The following is a 24,711-nucleotide window of genomic DNA, read 5'->3' on the forward strand; positions in this document are numbered from 1 at the left end:
AACTATGCCTAAAGCTAACCTTATTCCTAAACGTAACCTCAGTAAAACTATGTCTAAACCTAACCTTATTCCTAAACGTAACCTCAGTAAAACTATGCCTAAACCTAACCTTATTCCTAAACGTAACCTCAGTAAAACTATGTCTAAACCTAACCTTATTCCTAAACGTAACCTCAGTAAAACTATGCCTAAACCTAACCTTACCCACATGGAAAGAACCTATATGCGTCATATATGTTTGTAATATATGACCGCATACATAAAATTGGCACCTTTCCTATATGTATATGTACATATATGTACATATATGTGTGCATATATGTACATATATGTGCATATATGTACATATATGTGTACATATGTGCATATATGTACATATATATATAGGAAAGGTGCCAATTTTATGTATGTAACATATAGGTACATATGACCTGTATGTAACATATAGGTACATATATGACCTGTATGTACCTATATCTACATATATGCAATGAAACATAATTATATGATACCTATATCACCTATAAAATAGGTGAAATAGGTGATAAGTTTGTTTTACATGTACACATTAATCAAATCCAATAGAAACCCAAATGTAGAACTTTAACACTTTATTTAAACAAGTTATAATATGCAAACATGAAACATTATGGCTTTTAAAGTGGCAAACAGCTGGATAAAAAAAAATATATATAAAATTAAATTAAATTAAGCTCCGGGACATGGTTAACACTCCTTTTCCCCTGCCAGGCTTTTGGAAATGCCAAAACCCTGAAGAATGACAACTCAAGTCGCTTTGGGAAGTACATGGACATCCAGTTTGACCACCAGGTTAAATTAAATTACTCCAGTTTGTAATTACCTGTACAAGACCCAGACCCAAGAGAATAGACAGACAGAAGTTAGTTACTCATCATTGATGTTTTATTAATGAACAAACATAGCAGGCAGCTTTAACAGTATATAAAAAAACAAAAATGTATTGGCATCAAAATTTACATAAAAGTTGAAAGGACCACTTCACCACTTTTCATACAATTAGTACTCACTAATGTTCATGATAAAATACTACAATTTTTTTCTACTCTGTCTGTGTCTCATAGGAGGGCTGTGGGTAGTTCAGAAACCCATCCACCAGTGACATCATCGTTTGGCCGTTTTTTTTTTATTAAACAAGATATTTTTAAAACACATTTAGATTTGTATTATCGTGAGAACGATGGCTTCCATTATCGCATTGCAACTTTTCACAAATATTATTATGAATAGTAAGTTACAGTTTCTATTAGCTTGAATTCAACATTGATGATGTCACTGGTGGACAGGTTTCTGAACTGCCCACAACCCTCCTATGAGACAGACCGAGTAGGAAAAAAAGGGTAGTATTTTATCATGAACATTAGTGAGGACCAATTTTATGAAAGCCGGTTGAAAAGTGGTCCTTTAAGTGCAAAGTGCATCATGTTTAACATTTTGCATGTGTAATAAACAAATGGCCACAACCAAAACAGTGCTTTTTTTTTAACATAGTGTTGATCGTCGACTAAAACTAAGACAAAAAATGTTCTACCCTTTTCCACTGACAAACTAAATAAAAGCTATGACGACTAAATGTACTGACAATTTCGTCAACAAATAACTAGACTAAAATGTTAGGAAGGGACTAGTGGACAAAAATCTGCTGCCAAAAACACTGGGGAGTACCTAGTCCTTTGCAGCACGGCTTCGGCACTTATTGGTCATGGCTTTCTTCAAGCCCTCTGCAGTGAAAACATTTGTCCATGATGCCAGAGAGGAACACCGCAAGACGTAGTCTGCAGACAGAGAAGATGACATGACACAAGTCAGTCAACATGGGTTTCCCCCGGTTAAATATATACATTTTAAAGACTATATGACTCTCTACAGACTGAGCACAGCATAGCCACAGATGAGGCCAACCTGGTTCAGAGTGTACTGTACGTCCCACCAGCGCAACATGTTGGAACCTGCATTTCTTTACTGCACAAAGGCAGCCAAATTGCCCAATGATAATGTATTGGTGACATCATAAATTGAGAATATAATTGACAAAACCAAGATTTGTCAAGGATCAAGTGTATTTATATGTCCTAAGCTGGGCCTTTTACAGCAGATAATAACAGCCCTAAAAACACAATACAGTAACACAGACATGTGTATACATTGTCACAAGATACCCCCCACAATCTTTCTAGCCCCCTTAAAAGAGAATTCCATGCTAGAATGCTTTCTTACCTTTCTATGTAGTTGTTACGTCCCCACCAAAGAGGTCCAGGTGTTTTTGTGCAAAAACTCCTTATTGCCTATTTCCCCTACCATAGGCCCTCAATGAATTGCATTGAATGGAATGGGAATTGAATGGGGCTATGGGGTGTTGTGCTAATTCGCTTATTTCCATCGAAATAAGTAGTAAAGTGTGCCGCTTGGGATATTATTTACATTATGAAAAGAGAATATATACAAAAATAATAATACTTTTGAGCAAAATAAATAAGCGAATTAGCACAACACCCCATAGCCCCATTCAATGCAATTCATGTAGGGCTCATGGTAGGGGAAATAGCCAATAAGGAGCTTTTGCACAAAATAACACCTGGACCTCTTTGGTGTGTACTTAAAAACTACAAAGAAAGGTAAGAAAGCCTTTTAGTATGGAATTCTCCTTTAAGGGCATTTTTCTGTCTAATACCTAGATTACCATACCAGCAAATGGCAGCAAAGTAGATGAAAGATTCAATGAAGGCTCTATATCATTGATTTGTTTACCTGAAACCTGGCTAACTTCCTTAAACAGAAAAGGCACTGCTGGCCTTTCTTGCAAACAATTTCAGTATTGGAATCGAATTTCAGACGATTGTCGATTATGGTCCCAAGATATCTATAAGTGGTTACCAACTCCACTGACTGGCCATCTATAACACTACTCTGAGGAACTAGTGGTGTGACAAATACTTACTGAACAGTGCATCCCCCTTCGCCTCATCTAGTTTGTTCTTCCCCTCTGGGATGACACCATGCTTTCCGTATACGACGGCATTGCGGCACTCCTCATGGGTGAAGAACACCTCGAACAACGCGTGGAATAGCCTCTTGCAGTCCTTCCTGGCACGCTGGTGTATGGCTGCCAGCTGCACAGAGGAAATCAACTGTCCACAGCCTGTGAATAGAGAGCGAGCAATTAACAAACTGCATTTTAAGACATCAGTTTTGCACTTGTAAGGCTCAGCTACATTGACCCCTTTCTGCGCTCAGTGCACCATGAAAACAGACAACTGTGACCTTCTGAAAACTTCACTATCTAGTTGCAGCTCACAACACGGATCACTCGCTACCAAGAACGTCAGGTTCAGTGTGAAATGTATGGCAAACGTATACATCCATACCTGGATATAGCTCCTGCTGCCCGAGACTGGACACTCCAGACTCTAGGTCACCGACCAGGGTGATAAAGCCCTTCAGTGCATCTAGTTGCTCAGAGCCTAGAACAAAGACAAAAAAATCTGAGTCTACTGAGTGTATTTGTAAAACATTAAGATTGAGTACTGTTCTATATAGCTCTACAGTATATTCTGATAGCAGTCATTGATGAGTATTTGTTCAGTAGCAGGGGTCGATTTCCCAGTAAACAGAAAACAGTTTTATTTTGGGATACCAAAGTTTTCCAGTCATGTCAGAGAACTCACAAAAGAGGTACAGGATAAAGTAAAGTTTCAAGTGAGACAAAGAAATTAGCAGACAACTGAAAACTGCAACATTACAGGCAATAAAACTTACTGATACTGGAGAGCACAGTGGTTATCCTCCTCAACTGGAGCTGGTGCTTCTCCACCTCAGACCGACAAGAGTCGCAAGGCTGCCACCCTTGACCCTCTGGTATGCTCTGGTCAGATGGATTTGGTTGACCTAGAAAGATTGAAAGCACGTCAAAAACTGTAAAGAAAAGTTTTTTTTTTAAAAGTAGAATGCAAAACTCATCTATGAATCCTGAATTTGAAGGACAACAGTGCAAGTCTGCTGACACTTAGCTGAGGAACCACACCTTCTACTGGAGCATCACTGGACGGAGATGGAGGTTGCAGTACACTGGGTGTTTCTTGGTTCCACTGATCCAAGTCCATATATGTAGCTGCATACGGCTGTGCAGAAAAGAGAAAAGGCCCTTAATTGTACTAGGTCAAAAATCATCAAAACTATAGGCTACTATACAAGCTCATAGCGCAGCACCGAGTGCTGTGCTACGAGCTTGTAGGTCTAAATGGGTTAAATCTAAAGAAAACATACCTCATCAACAGGTCAGCAGGCCTGTGTAGAATAGGCTGGAGGGTATGGCTGTAGATCGGGGTAAAAGGTATCACAAGGTTGCAGAGACATAGAAAAGTAACCTTAGTTTGTAGTCTGTCAAAGATCTTTAAAAAATAGCTATGCCTTTATGCAATGCATTGTGGATTTTAGATAGAAAACCCCTTAACACATTGCCTGCCTAAGACGTATATATACGTCATTTAGAAATCAGCTGTTGCGTGCCAATGACGTATATATACGTCTTTGGAAAAAAGGGAAAAAAAAAAAAAATTTTTCAAAAAAAAATTTTTTTTTTTTTTTTTTGCATTTTTTTATAATTTCAACCCTTGTCGAATTATGAACAGATTAGGAGCTAAAAATGTTCGAAGATTTGCTGCTCCATTCACTTCAATGTTAAAATTCAAACGGACAAACAATTCACTTTGTTTTTTGGTTTAAAACTACTGCTTTTGAGCTATATTGAAACATCAACCAAACATGTCAACGAGGTCAAAATGACCTCGTTGACATTTGTGAAACCACACCTGAATCTCATCTGTGATTAGAAACCATCTGGGGATCAATCATACTGGAGGAAAAAAATCTGTGGCTACGCGAACAGGTACCAAAAACATGGCAAAACCCTGGCAGGCAACAGCTAAAAATCTGAAAAAACTCTGGCAGGCAATGTGTTAAGACAGTGTTCTGAACTTCTGACCACTTCTTTACTTCTGAACAACTCCTAAAATCAGAGCCTGAGATAGAGATCTAAAAAAAACTAAATAAGTAATAAAACTCTACTAAAATATGACCATGACAATGTCATTCACGTAGTGGGGAAGAGAATGGTCCAAATGTTTTGCACATAACTTACACTCAAAGCCAATCGAAGTCCATCAATTGCTTCAGGAGGGAGGAGACAGGAGGACAAACCCACTTTTCTGGCTGAGCAGCTTTGTTGTTTGGTGCCACCGCCAATGGGTTGATCCCAACGAAACATCTGAAATCACAAAACAAAAAATGGAAAAGGTGCACTCACAGCCGTTCTACAAGAGAGCACATCATTCGAGTTACACATGATGGTTCTACTTAAAGCAGAAAGTTACCTTTGAATGAATTCCAGTGTGTAACGGGCGTGCTCCTCCTGGTACACCAAAGTTGTAATAACTGGAAAAGCTGCCATTCCAGCCAGGAAGTTGATCTGTGGAGCCACAACGACCGACCTCAATGCTCAGCATCCATTGTGTAGCTGTGAGAACTTCACCTAAAGATAATTTGACATATATGGTTTGCATGTTAACAGTGTTTGTCTGTTGCTTTCCACATAACAATAGACTGTTAAACTAAAACATGACCTCGATATAGTCTCCGTATTTGCAATGCTTTAAAACAAATTAGAAAAAAACAGTAAAGAGTGTGCAGACTAAACTCAGTGTTAATTTAACTGTCTTAAGCAGGGGTCTTCAACAGGGGGTCCGGGACCCCTAGGGGGTCCTCAGAATTACTACAAGGGGTCAGAATTACTACAGGGGGTCCGCCAAATCTTTGTGTGATATGATTATATGTTAATTTAAATGTCTTAAGCAGGGGTCTTCAACAGGGGGTCCGGGACCCCTAGGGGGTCCTCAGAATTACTACAGGGGGTCCGCCAAATCTTTGTGTGATATGATTATATGTTAATTTAAATGTCTTAAGCAGGGGTCTTCAACAGGGGGTCCGGGACCCCTAGGGGGTCCTCAGAATTACTACAGGGGGTCCGCCAAATCTTTGTGTGATATGATTATTTATTTTACCTTAACCACTTGAACCTTAGCATCCCTTTTCTGAGGAGAACTTTAGCCAAAAATAGCAGATCTACAAGCTCACAACGCCTCACGCTGCAAGGCGTTGTGAGCTTGTAGATCAGCTATTTTTGGCAAAGAGGGAAAAAGAGCAGACCAAGTAAACAAAAAAAGTTGAATCTGAAACACAATTTTATACAATATAGAGGGGGTCCCTGCTTCATCTCTCTCTCAGCTAGGGGGTCCATGGCCTGAAAATGTTGAAGACCCCTGGTCATAAGGATCCATTCATTCCATTGAATGGATCATGTGTACTCTCTTTCCCTAAATGAAATGATTTTACTTTGTACTGTAGATTCAAAACAAAATTCATAGATATAATAATAATAATAATAATAATAATAATAATAATAATGAATTACAGTTAAAACAAATGAGGCCAACATTAGCTCTCACTGATGTGGTCTGATTTATACCTGAAATAAACAATGACATCATGCACCACATGGAAACTAATATGCTAATGCCATGTCTAAGACTGTGTTGCACGCCCCAAAAAAACTGATCTAAAAGCTCACAATGCGTCGCTGTGAGCTTGTAGATCAGTGATGTTTGGGCATGCAACACAGTCTTACGACGAAACATAGAAGCTTTAGAAAGAAGCCGGTGGTCTGTATAACCCCCTGTATTATGACAGTCATGACGAAACTTCAACCTGGTGTTTGCACGTTCTCCATGTAAAGCCCTACATCTACATTAACGTTCAGATTTCAAATATAAAGTGCTTACCCCATGGCCACGGATGTTACAATTCACTTCGGGTCGGTGTAAGTACCCGTATATTCCGGATTGTTAAAAGACAAAACATTTTAATCCGATTGGTGGCCATTTTGTCATAGAGTTATAATGTAACAGAGTGCAGTACTCCTCCCAACCGATAGGGTCAAGTAGTTGAAAGCCTACAGAAATACGGAGAAAATGGCCATCGATCGAATTAAAATGCTTTTTATTGAACAATACAGACGATACGGGTATTGCTGAGTGCCCGAGTAGACTTGTAACATCCATGACCATAGAGTAAGCACTTTATATTTAAAATCTGAACGTTTATGCAGATGTACAGGTTGTAAATGGAGAAAGTGCAAAACACAGGTTGAAGTTCGGCCGTGACGCTCGTGACGGACGAGCGTCGTGTGATCCATAGCTAATACATGAAAACTGCACACCGTTTACGATACTAACAAGTTGGATAACACTTTAATTCCATAAAATAATTAAACTTACCTGTTATCTGGTAGAGTAGAAGTACGGAAGCAACTGGTTTGTAAATAAATGTTCGCTTAGCCGACGGTTAGTTAGTTCCGTGTCTCGCGCTACCGGTTCAAAACTGATAAGCTCCGCCTTGAGCAGCTGCGTGACGTAACTGTAGGTCTGGTCAGGTTCTCAACCTGTGGGTCAGGACCCCCAGGGGGATCCCCACATGATTGGGGGGATCTGTAGGTGGCAGTGACAGTGAAGTGACAATTTAAGTAACCCTTTTAATACCAAAAAATAAATAAAAAAATTACTGCATCAAAAGTAATCAACAAACTATACAAAAAAAATGGTAAAACGTTGGCCAAATTGTCAAATAATATAAGAAAGAGGCAAAAATAGCCCATCGACTCAAGGCGTTGTGAGCTTGTAGATCAGCTATTTTCAAAATATTGATCTGTGGAACGGAGTCAAACTAAATGCCTCAACTCCAACATTACAAGTGCATATCAGGGTTGGGGGTCCCCAGTTCAAATATGATTATTTTGGGGGGTCGTGGCCTGAAAAGGTTGAGAACCAGTGAAGTAACAGGATAGGTGGGCACTCGGACATCTGCACACCTCAATGTAAAATTGGCAATTTTGTCCAAAATGTTAAAAAATGAAATATTTGGAAAATGTTTTAAAACAAAGTATACATGATTAGAACATTCTTAAACATTTGACAATTAAGGTCTAATATTTCTATAATTGCTAGAAATTGCTAGAAAACCTGTATAGCAGTCATTTTGGGGCATAAACAAGAAGTTGAAGGATAAAATTAATAACAATAAAAATAACTGATAATGATGATGATGTTCACATCATGTAAAACATTTGTTAAATTGTTGTGCCTTTTGTTTTTAAACCCTGTAGCACTTTGTTATTTCCAAAAATGTAAAGTGCATTATAAATAAAATGTATTATTATTATTATTATTATTATTATTATTATTATTATTATTATTATTATTATCATTATTATGTATACTTTACATTACTGTAAAACTAACTTCTACAGTTAGATTATAACCTGACTGTAATTTCTACATTATGTTACTGTGTAAAAATGCAGTAAGTTTCTGTAATGATTTTTTTTCCATAATAAGTAATAATAAGTTACTGTAAATTTTTACTGTAGAGATTACAGAAATGTGTTACAGTGTAGATAGATAGATAGATAGATAGATAGATAGATAGATAGATAGATATCTCCTTTATTTTGCCTCACATCTCATTTATGGCTTAAGAAACAAATGAGCCAGAGATGAGAGCTCAAACTTGGATTATGCTTTCCTCTGGGTACATATTAAGAAGCTATATAGGAGACTTATATGTCCTTTATAATGAATATATAGAGCCTATATATGGATAAAGAAGCTATATAGGAGACCTATATGGCTTGTATTATCAACATATATGACCTATATGAGGGTATAAACAAGCTATATAGGAGACCTATATACCCTGTATATGCACATATATGCACCTAATTTTGACCTATATGTGAGATATATGCAGCCTATATGGAGCTTATACCAGGCATATATGTGGTATATATGCACATATATGCGCATATATGATCCTTATATGTAGCATATAGGTTACATATAGTTGCATATATGGAACATATAGATTCTTTCCATGTGGGTATTCCTAAACGTAACCTCAGTAAAACTATGCCTAAACCTAACCTTATTCCTAAACGTAACCTCAGTAAAACTATGCCTAAACCTAACCTTATTCCTAAACGTAACCTCAGTAAAACTATGCCTAAACCTGACCTTATTCCTAAACGTAACCTCAGTAAAGCTATGCCTAAACCTAACCTTATTCCTAAACATAACCTCAGTAAAACTATGCCTAAACGTAACCTTATTCCTAAACCTAACCTCAGTAAAACTATGCCTAAACCTAAACTTATTCCTAACCTTAACTTCAATTAAAGGAATACAAGAATACAAGAACCGCTGGGGGTGAGCGGTCCGTGGAAATAAATGGGGGCGAGTGTGTTTTGGGGCGAGCGTTCCGGTTCCCAGATTAATTACCAACAATTCAGAGCAGATTCAGGTAGTTAAATATTACTGCCAACAGTGGTACAATAAATGACACACAAACATCTGTGCACAACGCCATTTTCAAGCCTTGCGTGTCCCTTGTGCCTTCATACGGCAGTGTGTATTTATAAAAATGAATAATACATTTTAATTAAATCAATCTTCAAAAACAGGGAAAAAAAACACAAGCTCGCAAACGTGTCACAATGTGACATGTAATGTCTCCGTTTTTTTTTACGACAGCATTTTACAACAAGGTATAAAATAGGGCTTAAGTGATTAATCAGACAAATCAATTGAATCTATTTTAAAAAATTAAGTAAATCAAAAATAAATGTCATATCCATTCGTAGATTTGTCTAAAAAAAAATATATATATATATATACTGTATAAAAAGTATCTGTGCCATCTTAGATTTATTTGGCTATTCAAAAATAGCAGATATACAAGCTCATAGCGCGGCACCGAGTGCCGCACTATGAACTTGTAGATCTGCTATTTTTGAAAAATCGTAAAAATGTGTGCAAATCTTTTAACATATTTTTTAAAGCGAACGTTAGCGAACGGTCCCTGGAACAAATATTTTGTTCCAGGGACCTCCAGAAGCAAAGAGTTGAGTTAAAAATGTTTTTACAAAAAAATATGTATGTTCAAGATTTTTCAAAAATAGCAGATCTACAACCTCGAGTGCTGCGCTACGAGCTTGTATATCTGCTATTTTCGAAGTATAACATAATGGTTATTATAGCTAAAAAATGTTGTAAAATGACAGTAGCCTATGCGTTCCGGGTCTTAATGGGTTAACTTAATTGAAAAAGCAATCTATAAAGTAATTGTTAGAAGATAATATATACTCAGGGGTGCACATAACTGGTGCGCAGGTGCGCATGCGCACCCAAAATAAAAAATGCGCACCACATCAGGCGACGCGAGGCGCTTTTGCGCACCAACAGCTGGGACAGGAATTTCCAAGCTTTTATTTTTTAGCAAAACTAAAAAACAAAAGCCTGTAGATCGAGGCTAGGAATTTACTTCCTGAAGCCACACTCACGCAATCACTCTAAAGCACCCGTCGGCCCCATGTACAGCCATTAGGCACAGGGGTAGAGATATGACTCGCGTCGCCTCGCATCGCCTCGCATTGCCTCGTTGCGTGCACGCAGCCAGCAGCGGCTGTTAGAGGCACTCGTCACCGATGATGAACGCACCGTAATGGTGCAAAATATGCCGCAAACGTCCCAATCTGGCGGATAAAATCAGCGCAGCAGCACAGGGCACCAACCTTGGGGGCTTTATCTAACAGCGTGAGAAAAAAAAAACGGCGAAAATCGGCGGAATTTAGAAGCAGAGCATCCTTTTTTCTCGCCCCCCCCCCCCCCCCCCCCCCCGTTGACAAAACTGTCCGGTGGGCACCGTGCTGAACCCCGCCCCCCCCCCCCCCCCCCCCGTTGACAAAACTGTCCGGGCTGAACCCCCCCCCCCCCCCCCGTTGACAAAACGGGACGGGCGCCATGCGCACCAAGTCACATGTCCAGGTGCTCTTCTGCGTACCAGACCTAAAAAGTTATGTGCACCCCTGTATATACTTGCAACCATAATGTATGTATATAATGTGTGTGTGTGTGTGTGTGTGTGTGTGGGGGGGGGTTTAATTGTGCATGTTCCTTTCCAAGTTGTTGATTGGAGTCTTTGCGGGGGTGTCGCGTCGCGCTTGCTAATGAAGCCTGCGGAAGGAGAAGAAAGGAACCTTGTTTACTCAAAGGAGATAACAACGGCTCAATCTGCTCCATGACCTGAATGCTTAATTGGTGCCATTATTAAGCGGAGGACAACTAAAAGGGAGATAATTCATCGATTTGCATAAACAGACCTGAGATGACAGATAAGTGCAGTGCTCCGTATCACCTGTGTGGGGGCGGGGCCACCTCCATCACAGCCGAGTGCTTTCAAAGTTTGTTTACTTTTATGACGGTGTTTACCGAGCGGCGCGTCTGGTCCAATTTTCTTTGGGTCACAGACCCATTTATATGGGTTGTGAGTTGCCTACAAAAATAATAATTTCAGAGGATGAAAGAAAAAAAAAAATCTCTAAAAAATATTTTTCTAAAGAACTTCAGGGGGAAAATAATATTTCCATGATAAACACTTTTAAGAATTTGACACGTTGTGAACTTTTCAGATATTTTCATAGCTTGTATATCTGCTATTTTTTCTGAACTTGAAAGTGTTTGAACTATTTTGAATACTTTTGAATGTTTTTAACACTCCTCTGGGGAGGTCCCTGGCACAAAATATTTTCAAGCCAAATACATATCATTTTAGAGGTCCTTGACATGAAAAAAGTTTTTAAACCGCTGATTTTCAGAAGGCATTTTTGTAGAATCGTCCCCAGGTCTTAACGGGTTAAGTTTAGTGAGTAAATGCCTTTCTGCCAGCGGTGAGCAGGTGTCATCTGATGTGTGTGTAAGCATTAGGCGTGAGCAGGTGCCATCTGATGTGTGTGTAAGCATTAGGCGTGTGCGTGTCTGATGTGTGTGTAAGCATTAGGCGTGTGCGTGTCTGATGTGTGTGTAAGCATTAGGCGTGTGCAGGTGTCTGCTGAGCCTGCGTGAAATGTCACTGTGTGTGTACAGTGATTGCATCTGCCTCTCAGAGTGACATCCAGACCCACAGCCTCTCTCTCTCTCTCTCCCCTCCTGGATATTAATTTCAGTCGGCTGTGCCCTGCGGAGGGCCTGACACGCATGCTTGCACGCGCCAAGCACCAGTGGTGGAAAGTAACTAAGGACATTTACTCAAGTACCTTACTTTAGTAAAATGTTTATTTTTACTTTACTGGAGTATTTGCAATTTTCAATACTTTTACTTCTACTCCACTCCATCTCAGAGGCAAATGTTGTACTTTTACTCCACTACAATTATTTGAAAACTTTAGTTACTACAGTAGTTACTATGCAGATATAAATGATCACATTATAAAACATACATTAACCACTTTAGCCCTATTTTATACCTAGGCTATTTGAAAACAGCCGATCTACAAGCTCACAACGCATCGCATCGCAACGCGTTGTGAGCTTGTAGATCGGCTGTTTTCAAATATTTTAGTACTTTTATTTTTGGTACTTTATTTATTCATTGCTTTATTTTAAGTATATTTTGATGCCAATACTTTTTGTACTTTTACACAAGAAACATTTTGAACATATTGGCCTTTTACTTGTAACAGAGTATTTTTATATTGTGGTATTGCTACTTTTACTTAAGTAAAATATCTGAGTGCTTCTTCCACCACTCACACACACACACACACACACACACACACACACACACACACACACACACACACACACACACACACACACACACACACAAACACGCACACACCTTTCGTAATTATAAGCTTATAATTCTAAACATCATCTTAAACCATTTATCATGTGAGGAACAGGAAAATGGTCGTCAAAATGTCTATTTTTCAAATTCTACTATACTTGGGGGGAGGGGACGTTTGGCTCTCAGAATTATGGTTATGCAAGTGCACGCATGCATGGACGCACGCGCACACACACACACACACACACACACACACACACACACACACACACACACACACACACACACACACACACACACACACACACACACACACACACACACACACACACACACACACACAACGCGCGCTCTTTCTACCTTCACTGGGGCATTTCATTAATCACCGGGCCTGTAATTCCATTAAGGTTCTGTTGGCAGCCAATGTTTTAATGAAAATGTCACTTTTCCTCTTTAACTGTGATTACAGATCGTATGTATGTGTGTGTGTGTGCATGCAATATGCATGTATGTTTGTCTTGGCACACTATGCATATGCACGCACATGTAGTTTGTGATGCGTTCTATAAACAAATTGAGTGTACTGCCTTGCACGGTGCAAGGCAGTAGTGGGGGGGTGGTGTAGGTTAAACCAACACATGCTCAAGTGTATGAGTATAAACTAGTGGTGGAAAGTAACAAAGTACATTTACTCAAGTACTGTACTTAAGTAACATTTTTAGGTATTTGTACTTTACTTGAATATTTCCAATTTCCAGTACTTTCACTTCTACTCCACTACATCTCAGATTCAAATATTGTACTTTTACTCCACTACATTTATATGAAAACTTTAGCTACCAGTTACTTTGTAGATTTGGGATTATTATTGCAAAACACATATTAAAGATTTGTATACATTTTAAACCTGTGAAATGGGACATTCTGCATATTGAGAACTTTCTACTTTTGATACTTTAAGTACATTTTGATACCAATACTTTTGTACTTTTACTTATGCAGAATGTCCCATTTCACAGGTTTCAAATGTATAATATAAATATAAAATGTATAAAAATGTATGAAAATAGCAGATCTATCGTGACGCGGTGTGAGCTTGTAGATCGGCTATTTTCAAATTGCCAAAGTCTACATAGGGTGAAGTTTTTTTTTGAAAATAGCAGTACTTTCTACTTTAAGTACGTTTTGATACCAATACTTTTGTACTTTTACTCAAGTAAATGCCGGACTTTTACTTGTAACAGAGTCTTTCTATATTGCAGTATTGATACTTTTACTTAAGTAAAGATGTCAGTACTTTTTCCACCACTGGTATACACACAAAAAAATGCACAACACTCTTCCCAGGAAATGTGATGTGCACAGACAGACAGCAGGGGCGCAGCCATGGGTGGGCTGGGGTGGGCAGTGGCCCACCCACATAGAAAGCTGGCCCACCCAATCGATTTTGCAAAAAAAAAAAAAAAAATGTAATTTTTGAAAAAATGATTTTTATAATTACTTTTTTGATAAAAAAAATCGGTAAAATCAGGCAAAAATAATAATTAAATAACATAACCCTAACACCGAAATAAAGTAACACAAAAACGCCCAAAAACGCCCAATATCCGCGCAATAACAAATTTCGGTTCGGCTCGGGTCGGGGACACATGCACGCGCAGCAGCACGCGTGCATGTGTGCCCACCCGCTCCTGCTCAGGCCCAGCCTGTACTAGTGTTCTGGCTGCGCAGACAGACAGACAGACAGACAGACAGACAGCCGGTATTCATAAAGGTGCGACATGTGAGAGGCAGTGTAGTTAGTTTGCATCATGCTCTGTGATCATAAAGGCTCTATGCAGCCTCCGCATACAGTACCTGCCGGATGGTGATGTTTATGGCCACAGTGTGCAAATAGGCTGCATGAGCCAGACAGTTAATCCATGAAGACCTGATTCATGGCCGATTCGACAAAATCAGTAGTGGTGGAAAAAGTACTCAAATGTTTTACTTAAGTAAAAGTGTCAATAGATCTGCTATTTTTTAATAGCCAACACTAAAATCTAAAGTAACGCAGATGCTTTCCCGGTTTTAATTTTAACTGAACTTCATTAAAGCAATAAGCCACAAGAGGTCTCAGTTTACCTTTACCATTTTATAATGGCTGAGAGGCGTAGTGATGCGCGATATTTGCCTCTATGAGATGTGGTGGAGTAGAAGTAAAATGATTGAACATAGGAAATACTCCAGTAAAGTAAAAGTTCCTCAAAATTGTCTCTTAAGTGTACTACTTGAGTACCAAGTACTTGAGTAAGTGTACTTGGTTACTTTCCACCACTGCAAACTATATAGGTTTTAAGACGTTTAACAATGTTCTACATTTATACATGAAGATAAGTGATTCCAGAGACACCCAATTATCATTATCGAGCAAACAATCCTTAACTTTTAACTTCAACTTTTTGGAAAAAAAACTATTCAGGAGCCTTTTTGTTTCTATTTATTTTATTTGTGTTGTTAATGAGGTTTTGTTTTTGTGTCTCATGGCACCATGAACCCGATCCATAACTTAACACACCGAGGAGCACACAGCGACAACACTAGGCTACATTATGATCCATCACGTACATGTAGTTAGCTAGCTAACAAACAAACGACAAGCGCATTTTAAAGTCAAAGGTCCCCGTATGCTGTATTGATGTTTAAAAAGACACATTGCCTTGCGTGCGACCCAAACGAGGATAATACGTTTTTTTTAAAAGAAAGAGAAAATTGAATCAGCCCCATTTACCACCGTGTAATTTTTCACTTTCACTTTCCATCCTAATTGTACTGTAGCAGTCCACTGTGACCACGCAAGCTGTCGCCCCAAAGACATTAAGTGCCACTTATCTGATGGAGTATATATATTCACCTCGGGTTCGCACGCACTCTCTGTCTAACCACAAAGAGTCACGATTTCTTCTCCGAGAAACAGATCCCATTACTACTGATTACCTGAGCATTGATCGTCCGTTTAAGCACCAATATGAGGCAAACTGGTAGCAGTGATGGCTGGACGTTTTTCGCAGGAGTGATGCATCACTTAAATTGAAGTTTATAAAATCCCCTGAAATGATGCTTTTTGTGTCCAGCATCAAGCACATGTTAGACTCATTCATCTTGTAAGCGCTAATGACAAATAGCTGATTTATACTTGGGGTTGTGTGTGTGGCGATGTCGCACACTGAAAATAGACGATTTGCAAGCTCACAACGTGTCGCGGCCATAGACTGTAGAAATAATGGACAGCGTCACGCCCATAGACTCTACAGACCGTAAATGAAGCCTATTTTTCAATATATTCTATATCGCGTGACTCGCGTCATATCGTGTCATATCCTAAGCAACCGGAAATGCATGTAATTGGTTAGGACCGGAGCGGGGGTGGGGAATGAACGCTATTGGTTGTGTAGCGTGTCAATCAAAGCATCACAAGGTAGCCACGCCCCGCCTAGAGCGCATACCCTGCTTTATCATCAATTCTAAAATAAATGGGACCATAATTTACCAAAACGCATATCATGGTGACTGAAAGAATAGACCCTGCAGAAAAAACGCGGGCAAAAATCCTTGATTATGCGATGAAATATGCAGGGTTTTTATGTGATTTTATGCGGTGAAATTGCGAAATATGTGAAAAGTTGCGAAATATGCAAAAATATACGCCGCATATTTAGCATATTATGCGATGCGCATATTATGCGATGCAATGCGATGCACATATTATGTGATGCTATGCAATGCGCATATTATGCGATGCGATGCACATATTATGCGATGCGCATATTATGTGATGCGCATATTATGTGATGCGATGCACATATTATGCGATGCGCATATTATGTGATGCGATGCGCCCTTTTTGAAAAAAATGTACTCCGCATAATAATCACGTTTTTCTGGGGGGTCTAAAAGAAGACTTTAAACTAGCGACTGGAAGCATTTAGTATTTATGACAATGTTTATTAAGGTAATAAAATTAAGTCTAAAGTTCGGCAAAAACCCACCCACTTGCACTGAGAGTTATTTCTTCTGACACCAGCAGAGGTAAAACAGCGAAACTACAGGCCATTCATATGAACTTGTCACTTCCTATATAGACTCAATTTCAAAGGCGGATGCTGGGCCCTTGGTTGCAGCACGACGCGTTGTGTGAGCTTGCAAATTGTCTATTTTTGCCACATGACACTGACGCGCCGCTAAGTATGAATGACCCTTAATGGCAGGTTGAGCTGCAGGTTGCAGCCTCTGCCGGTACAGCTCTGTATATCCGTCAGTTCATTAGGATTCCACTATAGCCTTCATTGTTCCTGCTTATTTACTGAGACGCAATCCTTCTGGAAACCCAGACAGACAGCCGGGCCTGCTTTGTATGCATCTGCGTGCGCCGCTACGACAATGTAGCAACGCGCGCGCGCGCACACACACACACACACACACACACACACACACACACACACACACACACACACACACACACACACACACACACACACACACACACACACACACACACACACACGTGCAGTGGTGGAAAAAAGTACTCAAAATTTTTACTTAAGTAAAAGTATCGATACTGCAATGTAGAAGTACTCTGTTACAAGTAAAAGTCCGGAATAAAAAAATCGCTTGAGTAAAAGTACAAAAGTATTGGTAGCAAAATGTACTTAAAGTATCAAAAGTAAAAGTACTAAAATGTTTGAAAATAGCAGATCTACAAGCATAACGTGTCGCGATGCGTTGTGAGCTTGTAGATCGGCTATTTTCAAATGGCGACATTAACTCTAGGGGAGCGCCCCAGCCCGGGATCGAACTAGGAACCTTGCGGTTTTCCAGTTCATTCTACCCGGCCACTCTACCCCTGAGTCACTGCCGCCCCGCGTGTCCACATAAAAACATCATTTTAACAATTTCTGTACACTTTTTTGAAAAAAATCTTCCTCCTAGTATAACCATAATATCTGATGATTATGTTTTGGGGGGGGGGGGGGGGCACTGAAAATCACGGCACCCCGTCTTTAAGTAAATATCGTTTACTCTGTCGCTACCGGTGATATTATTATCTTATTTTTTTCAAAGTAAAAGCAACTGAACTGTGGGTATTTAACAACGTGGATTGCTTGCCACTGCAGGTTTCTGGGGATATTTTCCTCCCAGACACATAATCCGAGTTATATATTAGATTTTGTTGTCTCCGCCAGGCCGAAGGCATGTTTTACCCCGTCCGTCCGTGTGTGTGTGTGTGTGTCCTGTCCGTGTGTTATCAGCTAATCTCCGGCACCGTTAGCCCGCTCGCTGCGAAACTGTGCACACACACTCCCTTGATGCCAATTCTGAACCTCTGCCCCAAATCTTTCACATGGGCATGTTATAGCGCCACCAGGAGGCCGATTTGTGCAAAACCCATTTTTTGACATTACTCCTACAGATTTGATCCAAACGTCATGCAAAAATGTACACAGTATCTCTATAGTCATGTGATCAACCCGGATCTGTCCGATTTCCCATATTCCATCCTGATTGGCTACAGTTGGCTTTCAAAGTTTGCAGGATTGGTCCATTTTGAACAAAATGCCTCAAATCATGAACGCAGCTTGCTAGTTTCATGACATTTTACACGCACATTCCCACTAGGCCGAGGAAGAAATGCCACCCATTTCATATTGGCCTGTTATAGCGCCACCAGCAGATTTAAACTAGCAAAACACATTTTTTGAACAAAATGCCTCAAATCATGAATGCAGTGTCCGATTGCCGTGAACGACCTAAGAATAAATGCCACCCTTTTCACATTGGCCTATTATAGCGCCACCAGGAGGCCACAATAACGTACCTGACCTGGCGGAGACCTGTGCTCCGAGGAGCACTTTCTCTAGTTGGTTTTGTTTTCTGCCTCTAAGCCAAATGAAGCGTAGTATAGGCCTACCGGTGAGATGTGAGTGGAATTTGACATTTTATTCCTCATCATCAGCAACAGAAAATCCTCAGTGTTCATATAGGGTGTGTGTGTGTGTGTGTGTGTGTGTGTGTGTGTGTGTGTGTGTGTGTGTGTGTGTGTGTGTGTGTGTGTGTGTGTGTGTGTGTGTGTGTGTGTGTGTGTGTGTGTGTGTGTGGGGGGGGGGGGGGGTAAGATAGTGTGATTAACATATCTTCCTGAATGAATAGGAAGAACTGAGGACAATGAACATGATTGCTCTTGCCCAGTTAATCAATTCTCCATTGAATTGTTCTGATTAATTGTTTGTTTTAGGGGACAGGGACACTGAGTCTAAGTGGGCAGAAACTCACCAAACTATTCATTGTCCTACAGTAAGTTGAGGAACAGAGGAAGCAAAGTGCGAAGTATGCACAGACAGAGGCTTTGCACACAGTCAAAAAATCAGTATGTTCACTTAGTAAAAATAAAACAAGGTTTTGCACCCAGCAAACATAACAATCAATGTGCATGTTTGTTGCATACAGGCTACGAATGATGATTTTCAGTTGAACGTCTATGCCAGCACTGAAAACAACTATTATTATTTTAATTCAGGCGAAAACCGAGACAATGTTGTAGTGAATGTTGAAAAACGGGACATATTAGTGTTTGTTAGATATTTTGCTTGGGACTCGCACACGCAACTTGAAATCGGAATAGTTTGTCAAACATTAGCCTTGCCCTTTACAAACATCAGGCTCATCCGCCGCCTATTAAGAAGTAATCGCTGTAAGACGTTTACATTGCCAAAGCAGATGTATAGTGAAACAATAAAAAGTAAAAAAAAGTATGTACAATTAAAAGGGAATTAAAACAGATCTTGAGCTGTGTCACATGCATTGTTTTTTTGTTGAAATTAGTGTTAAATGGTTCTATATTCCCATAATAATCATTGCTATAGAGTGTTTGTTCAACATGTTCAGTCCTGAATAAACTGCCACTTTACTGAAAAGGAAGTAATTTAATAGTAATTATTACTGTTAATAGACAGACACACGTTATTAGCACACAGTGCTGGTCTGACTGTGAGATTTGAGTTGCCTATCTGTGGCAAATTTGGACCAGATATTTACTTGTTTTCTGCTAACCTGGGCCAGCTCTTGCCTGAAACTCTTCCGGACCTGTAATGTGACTCCACACCGGATCCGGCCCATTGTGCAAAAAGACAGTGGGCCGGATCAGTTTTACACGTTTGGACCGGATTTTGGCCTACATCTGGCCCGGATCCAGTCCAGTCAAATTTTGCTATCGGGGGAGCTAGAGCTGTGTCACATTGCAACTTTAACAAAAAACATTCATGAAGAATAGCAGGCAGCGTTGCCAAATGCATCGGCTATTTGAAAATAGCCGATCTCAAAATGCGTCGCATCGCGAGCGAGATAAGCATCCAACTTAAGTCCAAGAAAACAAGTCCCAAATGAAGTGACTATAGGACACATTAAACCACTTTAAACCCATATGCTTCGGCTGTTTGAAAATAGAAGATCTACAAGCTCACAATGCGTTGTGATGCGACGCGTTGTGAGATTATAGATCTACTATTTTTTAAGAAAAAGTGAAATGTGGAATATTTTGGAAACATTTTAACAACACATATCTTGTCCCTGGCACAACATGTTTTCAGATGGGGATACGTGGACAATTAATTAGATATTAATTTGGGGGCCCTTCACACGTTTGAGAACCACTGATTTAAACAAACAAGCCCAAAATAAGCAGCGACACTTTAGAAACAAGCCAACAAAAAATAAAAACGCAACCCGCAATCTACCAATATTTACAAGCAAATTTACAGAAAAACAAGCCCAAAGACACTTATAATGAGCGGCAATTGAATGACCTTTAAGAGCAAATCAACAAACTATATTATAAAAACTGGTCAAGCATTAGCCAAATTGTCAAATAATATTAAGAAAGCTCATCTACAATCTCATTTGACCTTGTAGCTCTGATATTTTCACAATATAAATTTTGGAACCGAGTCAAATTTAATGTAATGCCTCAACTCCTACCTTCCAAGTACTTGTCAAACGTTTTCATCTGGACCCCCAAATTGACACTTATTAGCCTGCGGACCCTCTTTTGAAAAGATATGCCAGGAACAGATAAGAGAAGATTTGTACGGCTAGCAGTGATTCTCAACCATTTTAATTTCAAGGACCTTGCAGATTGACCTGCATTAACTTGACTAATGCATGTCAAACTGCCAGAGATAGAAATGCCATTAAGAGAGTCTACAAATGGAACCAAATGGACCCGTTAGGATCCATTTGGTTCCATGTGTACACTCTCTGAGTTACAGACCCATAAGCGTCCATTTGGTTCCTGACAATCCATCAAAGCTGGGGACCCCCTGGAACTGGACCCCACTTTGAGAACCAATGGCTTATAAGACGTATAAAAGCACACCTCTCACTCCCCTGTTGACCAAAACTTGTTCAATGAAAACATTGTAAATCATAACATTTCCATTAAGATATTGGGTAACACTTGAAGATAATTATACACTATTAAGCATTAAGCTTTAGTTTCATCCTGAATTCATCATTTGTAAAGCATTATTCATACATTAAGTATTAGTAAACACAGTTACACGTTCCAACTATACACTATTTAAGGTTAAGCATAGTGAATAGTGTACTTAATCCATCATTTGCATTGCATTATTCATACATTAAGCAGCAGTAAACACAGTTATAATAAATGTTTAATTCCCGATTAATAACCTCATCTTTAATGTGCTTAATGAATGTATTGAAAGGTTCTATATGACTGTTAATCTCATTTGTAAATGCTTTATAAGGCATAGATATTCCTGACTGTAGATGGGCTCACACAAAATACTTAACTAATGACTAGCAATTACCTTAAATCACGAGTTTGAGCATGAATAAGTGCGTATTTGTACATAAGGATTTAGACAGATTAGTGAGCGTGTACACGTTGTATTGATACTCAACCTCGTGATTAATAGGTAGTTTCTAATTTTTAATTAAGTATTTTGTATTATTTGAATGCTTAATAGTGTATAGTTATTAAAGTGCCATCAGATATGGCCGTATTTGGTTTCTCTCTCTCGACCATGAAACCAAATTGACCCGTAATGGTCCATTTGGTTCAATTCGTGCCCTCGAGGCAAAAAAAACACCAAAAACGTCTCTTTTAAGAATATGCTGATATCGGGGCATACCACATATGCTAGTAATCCAGATTGACAGCGTGTCCTTTGCTGTGTGTCAGCCCCCCATCTCTCCCCCATTTCCTGCCAGCCCACTATCCTATCAATAAAGGCAGAAAAAGCCTCCAAAAATACAAATTTGAAAAAAATGCTGAGATTCATTGCCCAGTCCGGTATAGCCTACGTATATGAATGACCAGGCAAGCACCCTTAATGTAGCCTACTCTTTAATATAGCAAACTAAATATGTATCGGGATTGAAACTTAAAGGGTTAATGTAGCCTACTTTTTAATATAACAAACTAAATATGTATCTGGATTGAAACTTGAAGGAAATTCATGGGGGGTAACTAACATATGGCCTATACTGCATTCTAATGACACAGATAGACACACACAAATCTGATGATTCAATCAGGTTACAATGACATCATCCCCCAATGACCCAAGCATCAATCAATCAGTTTACAATGACGCAACTCATTATCCAATGATCCAATCACTGGATTTGATTTGCTTTGCTGCCATGCTGAGACTTGCAAGTGCTATAAAGCACACTGAAAATGCATACTGAACACACACACACTCACAGACTGGAGGAGCTTCATTAGTTTGTTTGTATCTCTCTATGTATGTCCGCCCAGCTGGACTCTTAATACAAGCAGGTAATAGAAACACATTTTTAGTATCAAGCCTGCCTGACACTGTGTGACTGACTGCAACTACAACACATTCAACAATTACATTTGAATGTAATTTCATCCTTTGCAATTACATACATTTCTACAGACGAAGACGTTGGATTCATCAGGACTTGTGACAGGTAAGGGAACATTGAACTGAACTGAACTGAACTGAACTGAACTGAAATGAATTGAATTGAAATGGCAGGAAATCCAACAAAAATTGTGATGGTGTTAAGTATTTCAATAGGTGGGAAATGTTAAATGATCTTACTAGAGGCTTAATTTAAAGAAAACCATCGAACACAGACAAAAAAAGACAATCACAGGTTTAAATATGTAATTTCACCAAAATATTCATATCAAAATATTGGTATTTATTGTAAGAAACAACCTTATTTGAGGAAAACACACCACATAGGCTGGGTGGCAACTTCCTGGACCTCACTCTAAGCCTGAACTGGACTGCAAAGATGAGATCTGTGTTATTAATGCCTCCAAGTAGGCTACACATCTAGGACCAGGTTTCCTTTTTGTTTTAGTTTTTTTCTCAATCCATACTGTGAAAAGCCAATCCCTGGATGAGTATCCAGGGAATTTGGTAAATTCAAACACCTATTTTGCAAAATGGTGAAATGATTGTGCATTTGGGTATTTTCTACATCATTGATCATACATGTAGAGAGTGTAAAATCGTACAAATATGAAAATGATCATACATTTGCCACATCTGCAAACACTGATGGAGTTACATTGCCGATATACAAGCTCAGGACACTTGTTGTGAGCTTCTAGATCGGCTATTTTCAAATAGCCGAAGTATAAAATATAGGGCTTAAGTAGTTAATGTATATTTTGCAATAATAGTAGTTCAGTTTAGTCTGAAAAGTAACTAGTAACTGAAGTTGTCTAGTAATTGTCAGGGAGTAAAAAAGTGTGATCGTTGTGATGGAGACGGAGTAGAAGCACAAAGTATTGAAAAAGGAGATACTCAAGTAAAATGAACCAGAATGGATCCTCAAAGACTTACTTTAGTTCTCTTCAACTTTGTTTGCGTTCGTTTATGTGCTAAAAGAGTGACTTTGAGAGCTGTTTTACCGTATAATGTAAATCAATGAGGAGCATATTTTGAATTATCAATTTCTAATCAATGGAGCAATTATTTTTTATTTCTTGCCCACCTTTGGAGATACATCATGGCAATGTAACTACACAACCCAAACCTCTACCAAAGTGGTCTTGCCCTTTAAGATTGGTCTCCTATTAACTTCCAAAATTGGATTATTGGCTTATGATCACATTTATAATGCATTATATTGCACTCATAAGGCATAAAAACACTTGTTATAAATGTTTATAATCATACATGACAACTTATAACAACATTTATAATGTATTTTAAGTGCTGGTCATAATGCATTATAAGTTGAGTGGAACAGCACATTATAACTACCTTAACTTAGGTAGTTATAAAGTGTATTTGTAATGAGATGATATATGCATAATTACAAACATTTATAACAAGTGTTATGAATACATGCGTTATGATTCATCATAATGCATTATAACTGTGATTATAATGCATTATAGACCCAACCTTTAAGTAAAGTGGGTAGTTACAGTATAATATGCTTTTCCACTGCATTTATAATGCATTATGACCAGCAGTTATATTGTTATAAATTATAATACGTCTTAATATAATACTACTTTTTGTAAGTTGTTATGCATAATTATAAACATTTATATATATATAGACTGCGATAGATTAATATAGTGTCTTAACAAAGTGTTTTTTCATGCATTCATTCATTTTATTTTTCCTTTTATGTATTTTATTGTTGAATGAATGAGCTGTCATTCACTGCCAGACTTATTTCTGGCTGCGTTTGCCCACTGCCAGTGATTTATTTGATTTTACTTACCTTTTCAAGTAGTCACAGAATATTTATCTCCAGTATGATCAATCCCCTGATGGTTGCTAAACACGGAGAGTTTCACTGTGCATCCACAAAGAAATAAATAAATCATTGCGACGTTTGCTTTCATACGCCTTTGAAAATAGCATGTCTCGGCCAAAAATA

General features: G+C 38.8%; 1 protein-coding gene across 1 annotated transcript; it reads right to left on the bottom strand.

The window, feature by feature from the left end:
* Positions 1–1,627: 1,627 nt before the first annotated feature.
* Positions 1,628–4,352, bottom strand: LOC311062757 (uncharacterized protein). The gene is made up of 6 exons (XM_084081977.1): positions 4,303–4,352; positions 4,061–4,157; positions 3,796–3,924; positions 3,405–3,500; positions 2,978–3,178; positions 1,628–1,814 (listed from the first exon to the last, which is right to left on the bottom strand). Exons 2-6 carry the CDS (start codon positions 4,137–4,139, stop codon positions 1,705–1,707), a joined length of 615 nt encoding a protein of 204 aa, XP_083938103.1. The 5' UTR covers positions 4,140–4,157; positions 4,303–4,352; the 3' UTR covers positions 1,628–1,704.
* Between the last annotated feature and the right edge of the window lie 20,359 nt (positions 4,353–24,711).

This window comes from Gymnoscopelus microlampas (genome assembly GCF_963454915.1).
Source record: "Gymnoscopelus microlampas genome assembly, chromosome: 16".
NCBI lineage: Eukaryota > Metazoa > Chordata > Actinopteri > Myctophiformes > Myctophidae > Gymnoscopelus > Gymnoscopelus microlampas.

Coding starts and splice junctions, on each gene's coding strand:
- LOC311062757 (XM_084081977.1), bottom strand. CDS start 4,139: ATGGACTTGGATCAGTGGAACCAAGAAACACCCAGTGTACTGCAACCT. Junction 3,179..3,404: donor GCAGCAGGAGCTATATCCAG/GTATGGATGTAT, acceptor CTCTATTCACAG/GCTGTGGACAGTTGATTTCC. Junction 1,815..2,977: donor GAAGGGGGATGCACTGTTCA/GTAAGTATTTGT, acceptor CTCTGTCTGCAG/ACTACGTCTTGCGGTGTTCC.